The sequence below is a fragment of the Anabrus simplex genome, chromosome 1, assembly GCF_040414725.1.
Source record: "Anabrus simplex isolate iqAnaSimp1 chromosome 1, ASM4041472v1, whole genome shotgun sequence".
In the NCBI taxonomy this organism is placed as follows: domain Eukaryota; kingdom Metazoa; phylum Arthropoda; class Insecta; order Orthoptera; family Tettigoniidae; genus Anabrus; species Anabrus simplex.
Genome location: NC_090265.1, coordinates 158,420,060 through 158,443,871, shown reverse-complemented (window position 1 = coordinate 158,443,871; position 23,812 = coordinate 158,420,060). Strand labels below are relative to the sequence as shown.

The 23,812-nt window shown below is 42.0% G+C and overlaps 1 protein-coding gene and 2 non-coding genes across 3 annotated transcripts in view; 2 read left to right on the top strand and 1 right to left on the bottom strand.

Annotated features, from left to right (window-relative positions):
- The window catches only part of LOC136863357 (uncharacterized), an 81,084-nt gene that overhangs the window by 44,400 nt on the left and 12,872 nt on the right, over nucleotides 1-23,812 (bottom strand). Inside the window, exon 2 of the mRNA XM_067139750.2 lies at nucleotides 17,221-17,334. Within this exon, the coding sequence (XP_066995851.2) occupies nucleotides 17,221-17,334 (114 nt within the window). The remainder of the gene's footprint in view (nucleotides 1-17,220; nucleotides 17,335-23,812) is intronic.
- Nucleotides 1,521-1,593, top strand: TRNAA-AGC (transfer RNA alanine (anticodon AGC)). The gene has a single exon. It is a non-coding gene; the product is annotated as a tRNA-Ala (tRNA).
- On the top strand, nucleotides 10,993-11,065 carry TRNAA-AGC (transfer RNA alanine (anticodon AGC)). Its single transcript has one exon. It is a non-coding gene; the product is annotated as a tRNA-Ala (tRNA).

Sequence of the window (23,812 nt, the reverse complement as noted above, 5' to 3'; positions counted from 1 at the left end):
TAAAAATAAGCTGTAGATTCTTAAGACAACACGTTCACACAACCACCACACCAAATAAATGCACAAATACTCCCTGATACCCACTAACACTACACAGAACACGAGAAGAGATGTTAAGATCGCGGAGCTATACTACATATGATCTCTTCCAGTAAGTTTATACTTTGATCGTAGCCAAGAGGCCGAGAAGCGTTTACAGTATAACTTTTCCAGATAGTAATTCATACGTGTACCAATTTTGGATGGCAAATCCCGCTGCTGTAGAACCGTTGAGCTGACGTTGCCATGGTTACGACTGGTCATTTCTTTATTGGATTCCTAGAGCAGGGGTAGTGTGGTGCCAATATCTCCATAACGGTTGGTTACAGAGCCTTAAAACATGGTTTTCGGGCCCCTATGGCTTACCGAGTTTTGTTCTTTGCGTCAAGGGGCTTAAAATGAGCTTTGTCTCGTCTCTGTACGAATAATTCGATATTTCGCGTATTACTTTTATATCCCCCCCCCCATCGGCCTTCCCGCTAATTGTTTTGAAAATTTTTAAAGTAGCCTAAGTTACTCCTTATACTATTAGCTATCTGCCATTTAAAGTCCCGTCAAAATCGGTCCAACTGTTTCGGAGAATAGCCTAAACAGACAGACAGACAGACAGACAGACAGACAGACAGACTTGTAAAAATTGGCCTTTATTTATAAGTACCGTATATACTTTCATGCCGCCTCTGTGGTGTAGTGGTTAGCGTGATTAGCTGCCACCCCCGGAGGTCCGGGTTCGATTCCCGGCTCTGCCACGAAATTTGAAAAGTGGTACGAGGGCTGGAACGGGGTCCACTCAGCCTCGGGAGGTCAACTGAGTAGAGGTGGGTTCGATTCCCACCTCAGCCATCCTGGAAGTGGTTTTCCGTGGTTTCCCACTTCTCCTCCAGGCGAATGCCGGGATGGTACCTAACTTAAGGCCACGGCCGCTTCCTTCCCTCTTCCTTGCCTATCCCTTCCAATCTTCCCATCCCTGCACAAGGCCCCTGTTCAGCATAGCAGGTGAGGCCGCCTGGGCGAGGTACTGGTCATACTCCCCAGTTGTATCCCCCGACCAAGAGTCTGAAGCTTCAGGACACTGCCCTTGAGGCGGTAGAGATGGGATCCCTCGCTAAGTCCGAGGGAAAAACCGAACCTGGACGGTAAACAGATGATGATGATGATGATGATGATATACTTTCATATGTACTTAGTAGAATGCTGTTATTTTGACATTACCAACAGACACTTCAATTTCATTTATTTGTATAGATTTCCCACCGCTATTACTAGTGTTGGGTTCACTCACGCTGCGATCCAAACAAACACAGCTGTGGAGGCCCGAAAACCTCGGCGCGTTGGTAAGCGCTGAAAGAAAGTAAAAGTGGGTCAGCTCGATCTCAAGCAGAACCAGTGTGCACGCCATCTGGAAGTGGTTCCAGCAGTCTTCAGTTTCACGAAAGTTAGTATTTGTATAAGTGTGCCAAAGAATAACAAACTGAACAACTGGGGGCGTAGCTCAGATGGTAGAGCGCTCGCTTAGCATGTGAGAGGTACCGGGATCGATACCCGGCGCCTCCAGAAATTTTAATTTATGACTGATTGATTATGATAGAATAATATTTGGATTGACTATCGTGTGTAAGTTCGATGTTAGTCCGCCTCTGTGGTGTAGTGGTTAGTGTGATTAGCTGCCACCCCCGGGGGCCGGGGTTCAATTCCCGGCTCTGCCACGAAATTTGAAAAGTGGTGAGAGGGCTCGAACTGGGTCCACTCGTCCGCGGGAGGTCAGTTGAATACAGAAGGGTTCGATTCCCGCCTCAGCCATCCTCGAAGTGGTTTTCCGTGGTTTCTCACTTCTCTATGCAAATGCCGGGGTGGTACCTAACTTTAGGCCACAGGCGCTTCCTTCTCTCTTCCTTACAATCTTGCCCCCTCCCCTCCCCCTTCCCTCAACAAGGATCATGTTCAGCATGGCAGGTGAGGATCGCCTTGCGAGGTACTGGTCCTCCTCCCCAGTTATACCCACGACCCAAAGTCTCACGGTCCAGTACACTGCCCTTGAGGAAGTAGAGGTGGACTCCTTCAATGAGTCTGATGGATAAACCAACCCTGGACGGTGAACGGATTAAGAAAGAAAGATAATAATAATATTAATAACTACCGCGTGAAGGCATTTTCATCTGACGTCATTTAGCCTGCGTCGTCAATTTCGACGTTCCAGATGGCAGGTAAACCAGATCTCTGACAGGTGATATATTTTATAATGCCGGTAACGTACGATATGGAGTGTAAAATGGAGTTGTATACGCCAACTAAATTTCGCCTTTTCCTTTCATGTCTGAACCCATGGTCTTGGAATCCCAATGTCGACACTGTACCACTGATCAGCAGAACGCAGTTGGATATATTTATCCGAAACGATAACCTATAGGTTTCATGGGCTTAAAACATTCCTGTAAGTCCTAATTTTACCCCCCCCCCCTCCCCCACTTCACCAATTCAAGATGCCGGCAGAATCTGTCAGACGAGCTAGAAAATTGAAATTGATTGTGAATAGCGTTAGGCAAGTGAACCTGACGTTATAGTAGAAACTCCTAAACTCGATTGTAAATAGCAGTGGAAAAGCGGGCCTGCCGTTATCATCACAACTCCGCTACTCGCACTTTACATCGGAAACGTTAAGAAACATGCAATTTAAAAAATCTTATTCGCTGCGTGTACAGTAATTTACTTCGAAATCCGTATACCATGCAGAAACCGTAGCGAAACACTGGTACCTTTGTTAGTCCTCTATATAACACTGATCAGAGAGAAAATGGAAGGGATCGGCCAAAGAAAGACAAGGGCTACGAAGAGTGTGAAAACGAAAGACTCCTTAGATCTTGGGAAACCTAATATCGTTGGGGTCGGAAGTGAATAAGAGTTGACCAAGGGAGGTCGGATAGAATAGATGAAAGTGAGGAGCCTGGCGCAAGTAAGTGGAAACAATGCCAGAACACAAAAGTGCCTCGTGGTCGTCAACCCACGCTCCCAACTTAATTAGCGAGAACTCAAGCCTGTGCATATTATGTTAAAATTACGTTAAATTTAACATGTTATTTTTGATTGCTTCTGATATAAGGTGAGAGGGGGAACCTTCTTCTGTAGCTATTTAAGGGAATAATTAGATTTTATGGGACAAATGCATGTGGACTCTCGGGTCGATGAAAGTCTCGATACGGCCTGTATATCACGGAGGAAGTGCTCCGAGTCTGAATAACTGGAAATAATATTAGGCTCAGTTTTTGGAAGCTTTAAATATTGGACTTGTTTCTAAGGAAACGTACAATCTTATTATTGCCACCAAAATGTATTTATGTATGAGGAAATGGCAGCTTGTAATATGCGATGCATAGTAATCACTGTTCGTTGAGCGTGGTGCACCATCTATAGGATTGAGGTAGTAACACTACTACAGTATTTGATATTCTTAAAGATATATGTGTCCAGAATAGAATGCGAAAGCATGAATTTCACAGCCCAATTCAACAATTCTCCGGTAGGAAACATATAATGTACCAGAGAAACTCAGTTCTTTATTCTTACGACCTTATTCCGTAGTTCAATATCATTTTAAGATTTGATGGGAAATAATAGGATTGGAAGAAGCCTTCATTCTGCTCTATAGCCACAACACATTCGGTGCGTAGTCAACAGTAAGGCACGATGGAAACATACTATTGTTGAACAGGTCGCTTACTATGCAGTCCGCATTCAATTAGTGTAAGAAGGGTAAGAAATACTTTCGCTATTCCCCGTTCACCCAGCACGCGTCCGTAAGGATTGCGGGGGGGGGGGGGGCAATCAAGCGTGCTGACTCCCTGGATGGTTGCCACGGGTGATGGCGGGGAAGGGGCCATCACTACGGGGAAGCCTGCTGCAATCGCAGCTGGTACTCCCCCACTGTACTTATTAATATCGTCGGGGTGACAGCCGAATTCGACACGAGGTCACTGCTCCTCAGAACATGGTTTTTCCTGTTTGGGGATTCAGTCCCTAGTGTCGAGAATGGCTGAAACTTCGGGGATATTAGCAAATACGTGGGATGAGGTGCGCGTCCGAAAGGATTCCGGGGGCGACAAAGCGCATCGACTTACTGGATGGTCGCCACGGGTGATGGCGGGGAGGGGCCTTCACCTCTACGAAAGCTTCCTGCGTCAGGTAAAGGAAGCAAGACACATTCATCGTATTTGGTGGTGTCCTTGGGGTGACAGCCGAACTCCGGACCAGTCAAGGACTAATGATCTGTTTTGAGGATCAGTCTGCGACCGAGTCGCGTTGAAGTCGCGGGGACGACTGAAGCCAAGTGTTGGGTACGGTGCACGTCCGAAACGAGACAAAGCGCACCCACTCTCTGAATGGTAGCCACAATTGCGACTTTTTGTATTAGTCAGGTAAAGACTGAACGAATTCTCCTTGGTTGATATCTTGCGTAAGCCATGTTAGCAGAGTAGTTATGTCCTCATAACCTACTGCCTTTGGCTGCGAGAGCACTGGTGTCTTCCAGCTCCCACCTAACTTCAGTAAATCAATACTGATCTGCCTTTAGGGCAGTCGCCCAGGTGCCAGATTCCCTATCTGTTGTTTTCCTAGCCTTTTCCTAAATGATTTCACAGAAATTGGAAATTTATTGAACATCTCCCTTGGTAAGTCATTCCAGTCCCTAACTCCCCTTCCTATAAATGAATATTTGCCCCAGTTTGTCCCCTTGAATTCCAACATTATCTTCATATTGTGATCTTTCCTACTTGCATAAACGCCACTCAAACTTATTCGTCTACTAATGTCATTCCACGCCATCTCTCCGCTGACAGCTCGGAACATACCACTTAGTCGAGCAGCTCTTCTTCTTTCTCTCAATTCTTCCCAGCCCAAACTTTGCAACATTTTTGTAACGCTACTCTTTTGTCGGAAATCACCCAGAACAAATCGAGCTGCTTTTCTTTGGATTTTTCCAGTTCTTGAATCAGGTAATCCTGGTGAGGGTCCCATACACTGGAACCATACTCTAGTTGGGGTCTTACCAGAGACTTATATGCACTCTCCTTTACATCCTTACTACAACTCCTAAACACCCTCATAACCATGTGCAGAGATCTGTACCCTTTATTTACAATCCCATGTATGTGATTGCCCCAATGAAGATATTTCCTTATATTAACTCCTAGATACTTACAATGATCCCCAAAAGGAACTTTCACTCCATCAACGCAGTAATTAAAACTGAGAGGACTTTTCCTATTTGTGAAACTCACAACCTGACTTTTAACCCCGTTTATCAACATACCATTGCCTGCTGTCCATCTCACATCATTTTCGAAGTCACGTTGCAGTTGCTCACAATCTTGTAACTTATTTATTACTCTATAGAGAATAACAATATCCGCAAAAATCCTTACCTCTGATTCCACTCCTTTACTCATATCATTTATATATATAAGAAAGCATAAAGTTCCGATAATACTGCCTTCCGGAATTCCCCTCTTAATTATTACAGGGTCAGATAAAGCTTCACCTACTCTGATTCTCTGAGATCTATTTTCTAGAAATATAGCAACACATTCAGTTACTCTTTTGTCTAGTCCAATTTCACTCATTTTTGCCAGTAGTCTCCCATGATCCATCCTATCAAATGCTGTAGGCAGGTCAATCGCGATACAGTCCATTTGACCTCCTGAATCCACGATATCTGCTATATCTTGCTGGAATCTTACAAGTTGAGCTTCAGTGGAATGACCTTTCCTAAACGCAAACTGCCTTATATCAAACCAGTTATTAATTTCACAAACATGTCTAACATAATCAGAAAGAATGATTTCCCAAGGCTTACATGCAATGCATGTCAAACTGACTGGCCGGTAATTTTCAGCTTTATGTCTATCATCCTTTCTTTTATTCACAGGGGCTACTATAGCAACTCTCCATTCATTTGTTATAGCTCCTTCATGCAAACGATAATCAAATAAGTACTTCAGATATGGTACCATATCCCAACTCATTGTCTTTAATTTATCCCCAGAAATCTTATCAAATCCAGCTGCTTTTCTAATTTTCAACTTTTGTACCTTACTGTAAACGCCATTGTCATCATAGGTAAATTTTAATACTTCTTTAGTTAAGTCACCTCCTCTATCTGGACATTAACCTTATAACCAACAATCTTTACGTACTGCTGACTGAATACTTCTGTCTTTTGAAGATCCTCACATACACACTCCCCTTGTTCATTAATTATTCCTGGAATGTCCAAACTTCCAAACCGGCATCCGAAAACATCCTGGCGGGGGGGGGGGGGGGGGGGGGGCAAAATGCTGTGAATCTGTAGATCATCTCCACGGGTAAGGGTGTGGGCCACCGTGTCAATGAAGACAGATATCAGAGTACTTTTCTTTGATAGCTTCCAGGTAGATCTGCTGAAAAGTGTTCTGTAAAATGTTTCTTCATGTATTTTCTCTGCTCCAGCTGTTGCTGCTGCTGCTCTTCGTGATTTATCACATACTACAGATGCGACGGATGGACCTAGGAGAAGTTCTACCCACTATCTAACAAGCGAGAAAAAACGTGCGGTGAATCGACAAAATGACGCATATTCAGTTGCTGTGAAGAGCTTCAGTTGCAAAGTTTGGTATCATTGGATGGTCAGAAAACCTACGTATGGATAATTTATCTATCCCTATGATATTTGCTAAATAAAATTCAACATACTGTTCTTTAATTGCAGTATTCTTTACTATTCAATGAAATACAGAAGGCTATATATTTACACTATCTGTACTACTCGTAGCTGATGGTTTATAGAAAAACTCACACCCATAGAGTTAGCAGGAGATTTAAGATAAGATAATACCTGTCTCCCATAATCTCTGAAACCATAGATCTGGAGAAAGTACTGTTTTTTGTAATCTTAATTTTCGATACATGCCGTTTAAAAACTTAATATAGCATAATTGAAGAACATGCAGTAAGAACAACAATAAAGAATGTGTTCTGAAAATATTATGAATCAAGATGTAACATTTTCAAGTGATTTAGAAATTGAACAGAGAAATAATGGCCTAAAAAGTGTGTTAGAAATATTATTATAAGAAATGAAACTTCTCGGTCATGCTATCGAGGTTCATCAGATTGCCCGGAAACACGACCCCAAAAAGAGGTCACCACAGTAGTCACTCTCAGTCCCTCCATATCATGTTCGACACCTGAAATGTGTATTAATATTAACTATCGAAAGAAGAACAAAAAGCATGCAGACTAATTGAAATACGACTAATTATATACTATAACTATAATATGTGTACCTATCTGCTCTAGGCTTCAACGGAGTTATATTTTCTAGGTTGACTTAGGCAAAATTCTATTACTAACTAGCATGTGCCACTTCATTTTCTTTCCACCAATTTCCTACACCATATTCCCCTAAAAATGATGAATAACTTTGAAATTCTTCCCTGGTGCATACACTCTCTGTTCAATAACTTTGCAAGCGTATACAGCTGATTTTCGCTATCCTTCTCATCTATAAATTTCTCTATTATTTCCCTTGTCTCTAAACAATCTTTTATAAGGTTTGCCCATCCCGTTTCTTCAGAACATAGTAAACATTTATTTTCATCTCTATTTGGTCTGTATGCTTTATTTTTGTGTACCCCACTTAACCACCATATTGTGCCCCTCATTTCCTTATTTGTTATATTATCTATATTTATCCTAATTCTCCCAATTACAAAAAAATTCCTCTAATTACCTGTTATGTTTACACTGTGAAGCAATTTGTTGCTTTTCAATATCATTAACACTTACAATATTTTCTTACACATTCTTAGCTGCTTCATGCAATCCCATTCCCAGTAGTATCCCATTCCTATTGTTTCCAAAATGTTCCGTACCCAATCCACCCAGTACCCTTGATTCTGATATTTCATTTGGTGATGGTAGGCCACCTGATCCCAACTTCAATCTCAGACAATACTTGATTAATGATTATCCTTTTAACAATATCTAAAACCGAACCAAACCCCATGGCACTACAGCCCTTGAAAGGCCTTGGCCTGCCAAGTGACCGATGCTCAACCCGAAGGCCTGCAGATCACGAGGTGTCGTGTGGTCAGCACGACGAATCCCCTCGACCATTATTTTTGGCTTTCTAGACTGGGGCCGCTATCTCACCGTCAGATAGCTCCTCAATTCTAATCACGTAGGCTGAGTGGACCTCGAACCAGCCCTCTTGTCCAGGTAAAAATCCCTGACCTGACCGGGAATCGAACACGGGGCCTCCGGGTAAGAGGCAAGCACGCTACCCCTACACCACGGGGCCGGCTGCGTGTAGAATTACATCTCTGCACATTATTCTCACTCCACAGTTAGCTGTACAACTGGGCATTCCCATAATGATTTTAGTAAATCTTCTTGTAATTGCATCAAGTGTATAAACTTCCCCTTCAACTGCCTAGATCTCTGCTCCGTACAACACCCTAGATTTAACTAATGCATGAAAAACGTTTTTATACACTCTGTAAGCAGTATTGGGCATCCTTTTATTTCTTCTTTCTTTCTTACCTCCAGGGTTGGTTTTTCCCTCGGACTCAGCGAGGGAACCCACCTCTACCGCCTCAAGGGCAGTGTCCTGGAGCGTGAGACATTGGGTCCGGGGACACAACTGTGGAGAATGACCAGTACCTCGCCCAGGCGGCCTCACCTGATATGCTGAACAGGGGCCTTGGTGGGGGATGGGAAGATTGGAAAGGAAGAGGGAAGGAAACGCCCGTGGCCTTAAGTTAGGTACCATCCCGGCATTTGCCTGGACGAGAAGTGGGAAACCACGGAAAACCACTTCCAGGATGGCTGAGATGGGAATCGAACCCACCTCTATTCAGTTAACCTCCCGAGGCTGAGTGGACCCCGTTTCAGCCCTCGTGCCACTTTTCAAATTTCGTGGCAGAGCCGGGAATCGAATCCGGACCTCCGGGGGTGGCAGCTAATCACACTCACCACTACACCACAGAGGATCCTTTTTATTTATTTATTTTTGCTAGTGGATTTACGTCCCACTGGCACAGATAGGTCTTATGGAGACGATGGGCAACTTTATATCCAACATGTTAACAGCTGACAGTGCACTCGCACCCTTTAGTTTAGCTCTTTTTATTTGTTCTGACCATTTTCCACTTCCACTTAACATCATACCCAAATACTCTGCTTTCTTGACAACTTCTAATCTCGTCTCACCCATCCACCATTGTTCATTCTTTGACAATTTATATAGTTTTTTGCATACAATTTCTTTGGTTTTCAGTACATTAATTTTTAAATTCCACTCTTTAGGTCTACAGTCATTTACCACTTCATGAATACTTTCCTGCATGATGGCGGGAGTCAATGTGAGCAGAAGGATGTCATCATCAATCACTACTGATACGCATTTAGGGCAGTCGCCCAGGTAGCAGATTCTCTACCTATTGTTTTCCTAGCCTTTTCTTAAATGAGACCCGGAATATAATAATTCTCATGACTTTTCTATTTCTAAAACTTTCTTCTCATGTGCACCTTTTCGATAGAAGGATTAATAAGGGACGTATCGTTAACGCACGGTGTACAGTCTACGTATGCAAATATTTGTTTAAGGCATCTGATCATCAAAACTCCCCAACGCACACCATGTATTGGAAAGAAGTATGGGGACCTCCCCGTGGTCATTTCTAATCCGTTTACCCTCCAGAGCAATGTCCTGGAGCGTGAGATTTTGGGTCGGGAGGATACCAGTACGTCGCCCTGGCGGGCTCCACCTGCTATGCTGAACAGGGGCCTTGTAGGGGAATGGGAAGATTCGAAGGGATCCCGGCATTTGCCTGGAGGAGAAGTGGGAAACCGCGGAAAACCACTTCGAGGATGGCTGAGATGCAAATCGAACCCTCTCTGCTCAGCTGACCTCCCGAGACTGGGCGGACCCCGTTTTCAAATTTCGTAGCGGAGCCGGGAACCGAACCCGGGCCTCCGGGGGTGGCAGCTAATCACACAAATCACTACACCACAGAAGCGGACTAAGAGATATGCTTCTTGTTCTTCTTCTTTATCTGTTTACCCTCCAAGGCCGGTTTTTCCCTCGGACTCTGCGAGGGATCCCACCTCCGCATCAAGGGCAGTGTCCTGGAGCTTCAGATTCTGGATCGGGGATACAACTGGGGAGGATGACCAGTGCCTCGCCCAGGCGGCCTCACCTGCTATGCTGAACAGGGACCTTGCTGGGGGACGGGAAGATTGAAAGGGACAGACAAGGAAGAGGAAAGGAAGCGGCCGTGGCCTGAAGTTAGGTACCATCCCGGCATTCGCCTGGAGGAGAAGTGGGAAACCACGGAAAACCACTTCCAGGTTGGCTGAGGTGGAAGTCGAACCCACCTCTACTCAGTTGACCTCCCGAGGTTGAGTGGACCCCGTTCCAGCCCTCGTACCACTTTTCAAATTTCGTGGCAGAACCGGGAATCGAACCCGGGCCTCCGGGGGTGGCAGCTAATCACACTAACCACTACGCCAAGAGATATACAATTTAATAAAATCTTACTCTCTGCGTGTACAGTAATTTACGTGGAAATTCGTATACTATGTAGAATACCGTAGCGAAGCACGGATATATTTTCTAGTTCTTACATACAGGCGACTTTCGTTCAACCCGTAATTGCCTACTATGCTAACAGAGCAGCTTTGCTCCTTGCGGGATCTGCGGGCACTCTCACTGCTGCACTGACTTGAAGAGGACTGCTGCGGTGGTATAGAAACCTCAGCATGTAAAAGGTGTTCTTTGTCGCCAGGAGAAAGTGAAAGTAGGTCTACTCGATCTCATTATAGGACCATTGCCACACTATCTGGGTGTGGTTTCAAGAACTATCAGGCCCACGAAAGTTGATATTTGCATAAAGCTACCAAAGAATATGTTCTTGGGTATCTGGGGGCGTAGCTCAGATGGTAGAGCGCTCGCTTAGCATGTGAGAGGTACCGGGATCGATACCCGGCGCCTCCAGGGAATTTTAAATTCTAAAACAGATATTTTTCCTTGGTGGTTTGACGTCACAGTAACATATCGAAGGTTTTCAGTGTCGGAAGGCTGAGAAAGACTTAAGAATGGGAAAGTAGTGGCCGTGGCCTTAATTAGCCTGCAGCCCCAGCATTTGCTTGGTATGAAAATAGGAAACCACGGAAAAAAATATTCAGGGCTGACGACGGTGGGATTTGAAACCACCATCTCCCGACTGCAAGCTCACAGCTAAGCGACCCTAACCGCACTACCAACTCGCTCGGTATTTTTGAATAAAGAGTGATATCTTTGTGATTCGGTTTACACGTAAAACTGGAGGTCACGATCACAACATCGGTAATCATGTGACACTATGTGATTAGTCACATGAAAATTGTAACTCGAAATCGATCTGCATTTGAATCTCGGCCGGCTAAGTGGAAGGTGAACAGCTAAGCCAATGGGCTAGACACATTTCAAGTACTTACCTACTTATTCTTCTATTTTTCTAACCATTTCCCAATTGTGTGAACGTGAATTATGCCTAAATTTTATGCGAATAAATGTAATCACTATTGCGTGTTCCTGCGGTGGTTTGTAGTGTGATGTGTCTTTCGTAACGCTAACTATGATACTTTTCTTTAAAGTCAGTTTAGCGTTCAGATTTCCATTATCCCCCAGACTCAGCGAGGGATCCCACCTCTACTACCTCAAGGGCAGTGTTCTGGAGCGCGAGACATTTGGCCGGGGATACAATTGGGGAGGAGGATCAGTACCTCACCCAGGCGGCCTCACCTGCTATGCTGAACAGGGGCCTGATGGGAGATGGGAAGATTGGAAGGATTGGGCAAAGAAGAAGGAAGGAAGCGGCCGTGGCCTAACCCGCGAGTGGTCGCTGTATGAGATTTTCTCTCATATTATTTTGTATTGTGAGTTTACTTCTCAGGGAAGTGACTGTTCCTTCTTCTAGCTGAGTTGATAGCTGCCGTGAATAAGACGATTCACATTTGAAGGGTAAGCATCCCCTCCTCTAGCCGAAACAAACATTCGTATGAGTTCGTACGCCCTGTGTGAGAGATTCTCTCATCGCGCGGCCAGTGGCGTTGGTGTTATGTTGAAGTCGAGAGGTAGTAGGCGGTAGTATTTGACGTAAGTCGTGCGCGAAACGTTCTCCATTTGCAGTTACTGTTAAATGAGTCAAATTTTGAGTCAAGGAAGAATGCTGGGTAATAAGAGCAGTTACAAGCTCCAGCTAACTCAAATGTTACAGAGAAAACTTATTGCACTTTATTCTTGCATTTGTATTAATACTGACAGAAAATTCTATATTAATAACAATGTTACTTGTTTTACGTTCCAGTAACTACTTTTTGCGGTTTTTAGCAGGTGCCGAGGTGCCGGAATTTTGTCCCACAGGAGTTCTTTTACATACCAGTGAATCTACGCCTGACATATCTGAGCACCCTCAACTGCCACTGGACTACGCCACGATCAAACCTGCCAACTTGCGCTCAGAGAGCTAACACCTTAACCATCTGAGCCATTCAGCCCGGTACTCTTGTGAATATCACGTACTGACATGTGACGGAACTAATTACTAACTTCCATTAAGTAGTAATTTGTTTGTGTAATATAAGGCTAATCGTTTCATTTTTTAAATCTAAAATGTATAAAGCAGATTTTGCGTCTACTTTCAGTCATTCATTTCATGTCCGACTCGTTGGCTGAATGGTCAGCGTACTGAGGGTCCCGGGTTCGATTCCCGGCCGGGTCGGGGATTTCAACCTTCATTGGTTAATTCCATTGGCCCGGGGGCTGGGTGTTTGTGCTGTCCCCAACATTCCTGCAACTCACACACTATACATAACACTATCCTCCACCACAATAACACGCAGTTACCTACAAATGGCAGATGCCACCCACCCTCATCGGAGGGTCTGCCTTACAAGGGCTGCACTCGGCTAGAAATAGCCACACGAAAAAAACATTTCACTCTTACGCCCCGCAAAATTGTGGAAGATATATTTATTTTAAATGAAGTTTAATATGAGAGAAAGTCTTAAGTGCGACCACTCGTGTTACAATTCAGCTAGAGACCACTCGCGTGTTAAGTTAGATACCATCCCGGCATTTCGTGGAGGAGAAGTAGGAAATCACGGAAAACTGCTTCGATGATGGCTGAGATGGGAATCGAAACCCACCTCTAATCAGATGACCTCCCGAGTATTACAGTTAAGAAAGTTCCAGCCCTCGTACCGCTTTTCAAATTTCGTGGCAAAGTTCAGGCATAAGGGGAGTGTGTGCTAAGCTGTTTATTAATTGTCTAGCAAATGCACCCGTGCTTCGCTACGGTATTATACCTTGTATACAGAGTTCTACGAAGTTACTACACACGCAGTGACTAAGATTATTATAATTGCATGTCTCATAGGACTAATCGAGAAACAAAACGGGGAAGACTCCATACGTTGTTTCCGATGTAAAATGCAATTGCTAATGCCAGTCGCAATCGAGTTAGAGAGATTTTAATGTAACTGATCAATGCTGCGCTATACAAAGAATCGAGATACGACAATAAGGCATAGGACCAAGGTTGAAGATCTCTTGAAATTGAGCAGGGATTGTGTAATCTGCCTTGTGAAATGAATTACCGTTTAGAAAGCAGTTACCACGAAACGAAGGCCTGCGCCGTCATTGAAATTGCCTCCATATTTCGATATTTTCCGGGGACTAAAAGTAATATTGAATTTCTGTAAAATCCATAGACTACATCGCGAAACGTCCCTTTGTTATGAGCATAATTATTATATCAATTATGAGAGCAAATGGAAGAAAACTGTTGTGGTTTCCCTATAAACCCCATTCTATTCAGTGATTTTAAAATCATATGCATATATAAACCTTCCTCTGGATAAGTATACTCTATATATGCAGTTTGGCTGAGATCTACCCAGCCGTTTCACCGCGATGGTGGAACAGACGGACAAACAGACAAACGGACACGAAAGCTAAAAACCACGGATATGGTCTTGAGTTGACCTAAATCGGATAAATATCTGAAAAATTGGCAAAATCAACGAAATTACAGACAGCGGACCGACTAGAACTTTATTTATATAGTTACGCATGGGCACGTTATTAAGTGCAGACCTTCATTTCGAGAGTTACTGCTTTGAAATGGTAGATGATCGTATCAACAAATGGTTTCCGCCATCGGACGCCTCTTATAGTGTTCTGCATGATCGGTCCTATGACATTTTCTCGTATCTCCTATATTCATGTATTAGATTGAGTTAGAAACATTAAATAGGCCGAAATTTGGGTACAGTTTTCACACATTACTTTATTTTTTGGATACTTATGCAGCACCTGGAATCATAAAATTAGGCTAAAATGTGACCACTGATCGTGTTAATGTGCGTACCGCATTTGATGATTCTATCTTTCTTATAAGTGTGCCAAACCGTAAGATATACCTGTGTAAAGTACAAAATTAATTCAAAATTGAGAAATGTAGCTCTACCTAACATATAAGGGATCGAGATACGACAATATGTTATAGGACCGAAGTTGTAGATCTCTCCAAATTAAAATGCGATTGTGATATTTGTTTTTTGATACGACTTACCATCTACCCACCAATTATCCCGAAGCGAAGGTCTGCGCCGTCTTTGAAGTTGCCTCCATATTTCGATATGCTCCGGGGCCAAAATATATATACTTGAACAGCTTGGAATTTTTCCTCAAAGGAAAGAGTGTCCAGATTCTGGATTAGCCCTCGCATACATACGAAGTAATTAAGGAAGAAAGTTGAAATTAAAAGAAAATATAATTATAACTGAGGACTGCCGGATGGGGCAAATATGTAAATACCAAGTGGATTTATTGTAAAATGAAATGTCCGTCACTAAACTGTGATGATATGAGTAACGATATAAGGAGGGAGTAAGAGAGGAGAAATTTAGGCGCAGGGATTCTTAAGTAAAGAGATAAGAAGATGGCTCATGATGTTATTACGTACGCCTAAATAGGCAAGACAGAGGTAATAAATTAAAGCAGAAAACAGAAATAGAAGAGAAATACAGTAAAATGTATAGCAAATGCCAGAAAACACCCTACGGTGTGAAATCATGGGCTACACTACACAAGAAGTGTATGACCTGGTAGCATTAAGCTATTCGTATGAACCGGCTTCGGTGGTTGGATCATGTGAGGCGAACGGAGTTGAATATCTAAGAAGAATATTGGACTCGACGATGGAGGATAACAGAGGCACAGCGAGACAAATATGACGATAGTTAGACTCAGTTTTAATGATATAATGGTGGGAGCACTAGAACTAAACGAGCCTATAGAGCTACTTATAAACAGAGGACTGTGGAGGCCCTTAGTTAATTCACGGAGAATTACAGACTGAAGACTTAAAAGTATAGCACTCTTTATTTAATGGAAATATATGTAGGCCTGTGTATGTATGTATGTATGTATGTATGTATGTATGTATGTATGTAGACATACCGAGCGAGTTGGCCGTGCGGGTAGGGGCGCGCATCTGTGAGCTTGCATTCGGGAGATAGTAGGTTCGAACCCCACCGTCGGCAGCCCTGAAGATGGCTTTCTGTGTTTTCCCATCTTCACACCAGGCCACGACCGCTTCCTTTCCTGTCCCATCGTCGCCGTAAAACCTACTGTATCTGTGTAGGTGCGATGTAAAGCCAATTGTTAAAAAAGTCGAATTTTGGCAGAAAATAGGTAGTCCAGCCTCCAACAAATACATAACGTCCCAGCAGAATCCATATAATATTGTCACGCGATGTCCGCCATTTTGGTTTGGAAGCGGCAGGGGCGAGTTAGTTTGGCCCGCCGCACGCACTCAGGAAGGGCGAGCCGGTAGTGGAAGTACTAGCTCTCCCCCTCTCTCTTTGTCACCCTAGAAATTTCTAGAGGGATGAATCGATAGTGGACCAGGTGCATCGACCTTCCGGATTAATCTCGAACCGCTAAGCTTGCCTGTATAAGTCGGACAGGTGGTCAGCGAGCTATCTGTCATGCAGTTGAGTCACGTGAAGTCGAGTCAGTCTGTGAGTGTCTCGAGTGGTGTGTCGTATGTTTGCTTTGCAGCGTGGGTGTCTGACGAAGACCGGCAAGTGGCATCGAACGAACACTATTGGAGCGTACGACCGACGAATTAGTGTTAGTTGCTTGTTGTGACAGACAGTGCACGATGTGCATAATTGTCAAACTGTGCAGAGCAGAGAGTTTTTTAAAGAAGATATTTGTTCGTGGCGTCGACCTCTGCAGATCTTTTTCCACTACTTTCACCATATGAGAGGAACCTGCGTGTAAGTGTAATTGCGGAAGTGTAGAGTGTTGAATGTGAGGAAAGGAACGTCAAGGACGACACAAACACCTAGTCCCCAGGGATATTAATCATTTACAATTAAAGACCCCCTGTCCCGGCCGGGAATCGAACCCGGGGCCGCCGGGTAACAAGCGGACGCGTTGCTCCCTACACCGCGGGGCCGGACAATGACTGGGTTAGTGTGTAAGCAATAGTAGTAGAATAAAAAATAGCCGTAAAATTAAACGCTACCAGTTGTGTTTTTATTTATCACCCTGTCGGCCCGTCGCGTTACAAAATAATGCAGATGTGTTACTGTAGCATGGATTTACCACAGTCTGTAGAATAACATTTATGACAGTACTAAAAGAGCTAACACATTTCTTCGAGGATTTCTGTTCTTTCTTTCTTAATCTGCTTACCCTCCAAGGTCGGTTTTCCCCTCGGACTCAGAGAGGGACCTCGCCCAGGCGGCCTCACCTGCTTTACTTGTGGAGGGATGAGAAGATTGGAAGGGATAGAAAAGAAAGAGGGGAGGAAGCGGCCGTGGCCTGAACTTAGGTACCATCCCGACATTTGCCTGGAGGAGAAGTGGGAAACCACAGCAAACCACTTCCAGGATGGCTGAGGTTGACCTCCCGAGGCTGAGTGGACACTGTTCCAGCCCTCGTACCACTTTTAAAATTTTGTGGCAGCTAATCACGTTAACCACTACACCACAGAGGTGGACCGAGAATTTCTGTTATGAAATTTAATAGAAATAACAGACACTGCGACATTTCTAGTTTTCTAATTGAAATAAGAATAAACAAGTACTCACCAAACAACTGAGCACAACCGCAGCAGTACCCATGGATGACGGCAGGGTCAATAGAGCAGTGATGCAGAGGACAGTTCCTGCCGCAGTTGGGAGTAAACGACCAGGGAAAGAAAACTGGAAAATCAGAAGTCAACATATATTTGTAATGCATATTTACAAAGTTTATACATATTTCGGTTAAGTTTAGATATTACCTGTTTATCAAAAGAAGACAAAAATCATCCGGCGAGATATAATTAAATTAAATATTGTTTATAACACTGAAGAAAGTTACATGTATTATCTTTATGTAAAAGTATTGTATACCATCGTTGCACCTGAAAAAACTGCCATGTGAAATATTTCATATTAGAACTTCGGCCGGTAAGATTCTGTCATTTAAGGTTCAATATTACGCGAGTATTATCAAATATTTATCGCTCTTGATGATTTATGTGTTGCGGATAAGTATTTCTGCCACAATATTGTCATATAGCGGTTTTTTCAGGTGCAGTCAATCGGTTAACGAATTTATTATTCACGCTATTTCATTTAGAAGCTTTAGCCGTCACTATGTACTTAACTGTACGTGTTACGTCAGCTTGTCAGTATTTTCAGGTATCTATCTATACCGCTCGTATTATTTTATTTTATTAATTATAATAATTATTTTCCTTCTTCCACCGGTTTTCACACACTTCTGGGGTTTCGGTTGCAAAATGTGTCTCACAATTGGATTTGGACCTGTTTTACGACAGGATGCCTCCCCGACGCTAACCCTATATTACTTGTTGGCCCTCATGACGTGTCTATTAGCATGGTATTTAACGGTTACACTGTCTGACAATGAGATGGCGGCCCTGGTCTAGAAAGCCAAGAATAACGGCCGAGAGGATTCGTCGTGCTGATCACACGACACATCGTAATCTGTAAGCCTTCGGGCTGAGCAGCGGTCGTTTGTAGGCCAAGGCACTTCGAGGCTGTTGCGCCATGGGGTTTGGTTTAGTTTCTAATTTAATTTGGAACTTTTTAAATTTCATGGCGGCTTTCTAGATAGAGCCAACCTTGATTGATATAATTACGATAACATTCGGTATTGAAACCGCAATTTCGAAATCCAGACGATCCTCAGAGGAACCCTCTAGTATTAATTACCAATATATATATACTAGCAAGATACCCGTGCTTCGCTACGGTATTATACTGAAATTTAGAATTGAATGCTTATTGTTTTATATATAATCCGCCGAAATTCGCGATCTGACTGGTTTTCTGAGAGAATCCGCCAAAATTCGCGATCTGAATCTTTTTCTAATAGATTACAGCAAGTTTCCTCCCATTTTTCAATCTTTCTTTCCAGCAATCGATTTCGTACTTCCCGGGCTAGGTCCAGGTATTCCACCCGGTCAGTTGGGTCTTTACATCTTTGCCATCTTTTCCTATAAGCATTTATAATATGGATCAAATCCTTCAGGAGATCCAGCATGGTGTCGTCTTGGGTGCCTTGGCGATACTGAACCCGCTGCCGGACTGCATTCTTAGTCATTACCCGTCCAGGACCCGTTTCCACGCGGTCCGCACATTTGACGACGGTCTTGAACATTATTATTATTATTATTATTATTATTATTATTATTATTATTATTATTATTATTATTATTATTATTATTATTATTATTATTATTATTATTATTATTATTATTATTATATGTTCTGGACCCCACAGCAAGATGCAAGACGGCTACTTGGGGGTAAATTACATCTGCTGCCATTGTCATTGTTGAGAATGTGACCAGCACCAATGTCGCGCGTAGGCAAGTGTGCGGGATTTCTGGCGATACGAATGACATACTTCCATGCATTATTGACCTTATTATAGAGGTGAACAAATGGACGATCAATCTCATTCCTATCGTTTATTTCAAATGTGTTTAAATTTTTATTTATATGCCAGGAGAATCTACTGTAATCTAAGAACGTTCTCCGAAAGAAAAGATGGCTCTTGAAAACGAATCCAGGAAAGATTAAAAACGATCGGTTTATGATCAGAATAAGTACATCGACAATCTACAGCTTGTTTCCAGTCATTCGACAGGGTCAGGAATGGAATGAATAAAGCCCCCATCTAGCGGCAACAATAGGAATTGTGTCAGCTGCCGAAACCTGTCGCACTCCTCTGGGGCAATGATTAATGAATGACAAATGAAATGAAACTATATTGGACAGTGTTGCTGGAATGAATGATGACAGGGAAAACCGGAGTATCCCGCCTCCGTTTTGTCCAGCACGAATGTCAGATGGAGAGACCGGGATTTGAACCACGGAACCCAGCTGTGAGAGGCCGGCGCGCTGCCGCCTGAGCAACGGAGGCTCCTTATAAATACATTATGAACAATAAAATCAATTGGACTCACCTCCTTTTACACCCCACCACCGTTAAGTTTATTTACCCCCCCTCCCAAAAAAAAAACTAAAAGAAGGCGTGTTTCTTTAAATTTAAGGAGATTCCAAACACCAATGTTCGCGTCTATTACCTTCAGTTTTGAGATAAAAATAATTCACACTTTTTTCACTTTCACACTCTTCTCCCCCCCCCCCCCCCAAGTGAATTTTCCGGCAAAAAATACTTGTTTCTTTAATAGTAAAGGATCTTCTAGATACCAATTATCACGACTCTTAACTTCTTCAGTTTTTGATTTACGTGTCCTCATGAAGGAAATTCAAATCCTTTTCACTCCCGCCCCCCAAGATGACCCCCCCCCCCCGAAAACGGGTTTTTCTTTGTTTTTAAAAGAGATCCAAATACCAATTTTCACGTCTGTAGACCCCAACAACTTTGGTTTTTATTAGATGCAAGTATTCCCATACAATTAAGTCAGTTAATTTTAAATTCTTTCATATCCCCCCCCCCCCCCCAATCATTGGATTTTCCGAGTATACGTGTTTCTTTACTTTTAAAGCAGATTACAAATATCAAATTTCACGTCTGTAACATCTTCATTTTTGAGATAACAGTAGCCTAATTAAAAGAATTCAACGCCATTTTCAGTCACTTTTAGCCGCCGCCCTCCAACCAAGTGGTATTTCCGAAAACGAAAAATACATGTTTCTTTATTTTTAATAGAGAAAAAAATACCACTTTTCACTTCTGTAAAATTTTAAGATTTTAGAGATATATTGTATAAATTCTCATTTTAAAATGTCACCCCCCTTTTTAGTTCCCCTTAAGAGGAGTTTCCAAAAACAAATCACCTATGTTTCTTTACATTTACAGGAGATTCCAAATACCACTTTTTACGTCTGTAACATTATACGTTTAACAGATATTCTGTAGATATAGTCATTCAAAAACTTCACCCCAATTTGTCACTCCTGTTTAACCGCCATTAATTGTATTTTCCAAAAACAAAAAAATGCGTGTTTCTTTATTTTTAAAGGAGATCCCATATACAAATTTTCAGTTCTGTAATATCTTCAGTTTCTGATATATATAGTATCCTCATTAAGGGCATTCCACCCATTATTCACCCTTTTACACCCCTCCTATTGGGATTTACAGAAAACAAATAAATACGTGTTCCTTTATTTTTAAAGGTGATTCTAAATATCAATTTTTACATGTGCAAACGTTTAAAGTTTTGAGATATAGATACACTCATTTTAATTATCCATTCCCTTTTCACCCCCCCCCCCAATATTTGGATTTTCCAAAAGCAAAAAAAAAGTTTCTTTATTTTTAAAGGAGATCCCAAATACCAATTGTCAGGTCTGTAATATCTTCAGTTTCTGAGATTTAAGTATCCTCATTAAAGGCATTCAACCCCTGCTTCACCCCTCCTATTGGGATTTTCCCAAAACAAAAACGTGTTCCTTTATTTTTAAAGGAGATTCTAAATACCATTTTTTACATCTATAAACTTTCAAAGTTTTGAGATATAGATACACTCATTTTAAAAATTCACCCTCTTTTCACCCCCCATTAATTGGATTGTTAAAAACAAAAAATACGTATTTTAAAGGGGATCCCAAACACCAATTTTCAGATCTGTAATATCAAACAAATTTCCTAACTTATGCGTACTGCAGTGGTACGTATAAGTTAGGAAATTTGTTTGGAAGGGTAATAGGGAGGTACATTCAGGGAAACGGGATAGCCTAGGGAGCGGTGATAAGGGAACAGGGAACTGGAAATCAAGTAGGGATGACATAAAATTGTTAGTGTTGAACTGTAGAAGAATTGTAAGGAAAGGAATAGAATTAAGTAATTTAATAGATATATATTTACCAGATATTGTAATAGGAGTTGAATCATGGCTGAGAAATGATATAATAGATGCAGAAATTTTCTCACGGCACTGGAGTGTGTATCGTAGAGATAGGATAGGAAGGGAGGGAGGGGGAGTTTTCATTCTGGTGAAAGAAGAATTTGTAAGCTACGAAAAAGTTAAAGATGAGACACATGAAATTCTAGGTGTAAGGCTCATTTCTAAAGATAATAGGCAACTTGATATATTTGGAGTGTACAGATCGGGAAAGGGTAGCACTGACGCGGATTCGGAATTATTTGATAGAATAGTCAGCTATGTGGGTAACGACATAGAAAGAAACGTGATTGTAGCGGGAGATCTGAATTTGCCAGATGTCAATTGGGAAGGAAATGCGAACGACAGGAAGCATGACCAACAAATGGCAAATAAGTTAATATGGGAAGGACAGCTGATTCAGAAAGTGATGGAACCAACCAGAGGGAAAAATATCCTGGATGTGGTGCTGATAAAACCAGATGAGCTCTATAGGGAAACTGAAGTAATAGATGGTATTAGTGATCATGAAGCTGTTTTTGTGGTAGTTAAAAATAAATGTGATATAAGGAAGGTCTTAAAAGTAGGACTATTAGGCAGTACCATATGGCTGATAAAGCAGGCAAGAGGCAGTTTCTAAATAGTAACTATGATCAGTGGAAAACGGTAAATAAAAATGTAAACAGACTCTGGGATGGGTTTAAAGAAATTGTTGAGGAATGCGAAAACAGGTTTGTACCATTAAGGGTGGTACGGAATGGTAAAGACCAACCTTATTATAATAGAGAAATAAAGAGACTAAGAAGGAGGTGCAGACTGGAAAGAAATAGAGTTAGAAATGGCTGTGGAAGTAAGGAGAAATTGAAGGAACTTAGTAGCAAATCGAATATAGCAAAGAAGGCAGCTAAGGATAACATGATGGCAAGCATAATTGGCAGTCATACGAATTTTAGTGAAAAATGGAAGGGTATGTATAGGTATTTTAAGGCAGAAACAGGTTCCAAGAAGGACATTCCAGGAATAATAAATGAACAAGGGAAGTGTGTATGTGAGGATCTTCAAAAGGCAGAAGTATTCAGTCAACAGTATGTAAAGATTGTTGGTTACAAGGATAATGTCGAGATAGAGGAAGAGACTAAGGCCAAAGAAGTAATAAAATTTACATATGATGACAATGACATTTACAATAAGATACAAAAGTTGAAAACTAGAAAAGCGGCTGGAATTGATCCGATTTCTGGGGATATACTAAAGACAATGGGTTGGGATATAGTACCATATCCGAAGTACTTATTTGATTATTGTTTGGTCGGAGGAGCTATACCAGATGAATGGAGAGTTGCTATAGTAGCCCCTGTGTATAAAGGAAAGGGTGATAGACATAAAGCTGAAAATTACAGGCCAGTAAGTTTGACATGCATTGTATGTAAGCTTTGGGAAGGCATTCTTTCTGATTATATTAGACATGTTTGTGAAATTAATAACTGGTTCGATAGAAGGCAATTCGGTTTTAGGAAAGCTTATTCCACTGAAGCTCAACTTGTAGGATTCCAGCAAGATATAGCAGATATCTTGGATTCTGGAGGTCAAATGGACTGTATCGCGATTGACCTGTCTAAAGCATTTGATAGGGTGGATCATGGGAGACTACTGGCAAAAATGAGTGAAATTGGACTAGACAAAAGAGTAACTGAATGGATTCCTATATTCCTAGAAAATAGATCTCAGAGAATTAGAGTAGGTGATGCTTTATCTGACCCTGTAATAATTAAGAGGGGAATTCCTCAAGGCAGTATTATCGGACCTTTATGTTTTCTTATATATATAAATGATATGAGTAAAGGAGTGGAATCGGAGGTAAGGCTTTTTGCGGATGATGTTATTCTCTATAGAGTGATAAATAAGTTACAAGATTGTGAGCAACTGCAACGTGATCTCGATAATGTTGTGAGATGGACAGCAGGCAATGGTATGTTGATAAATGGGGTTAAAAGTCAGGTTGTGAGTGTCACAAATAGGAAAAGTCCTCTCAGTTTTAATTATTGCGTTGATGGGGTGAAAGTTCCTTTTGGGGATCATTGTAAGTATCTAGGCATTAATATAAGGAAATATCTTCATTGGGGTAATCACATAAATGGGATTGTAAATAAATGGTACAGATCTCTGCACATGGATATGAGGGTGTTTAGGGGTTGTAGTAAGGATGTAAAGGAGAGTGCATATAAGTCTCTGGTAAGTCCTCACCAGGATTATCTGATTCAAGAACTGGAAAAAATCCAAAGAAAAGCAGCTCGATTTGTTCTGGGTGATTA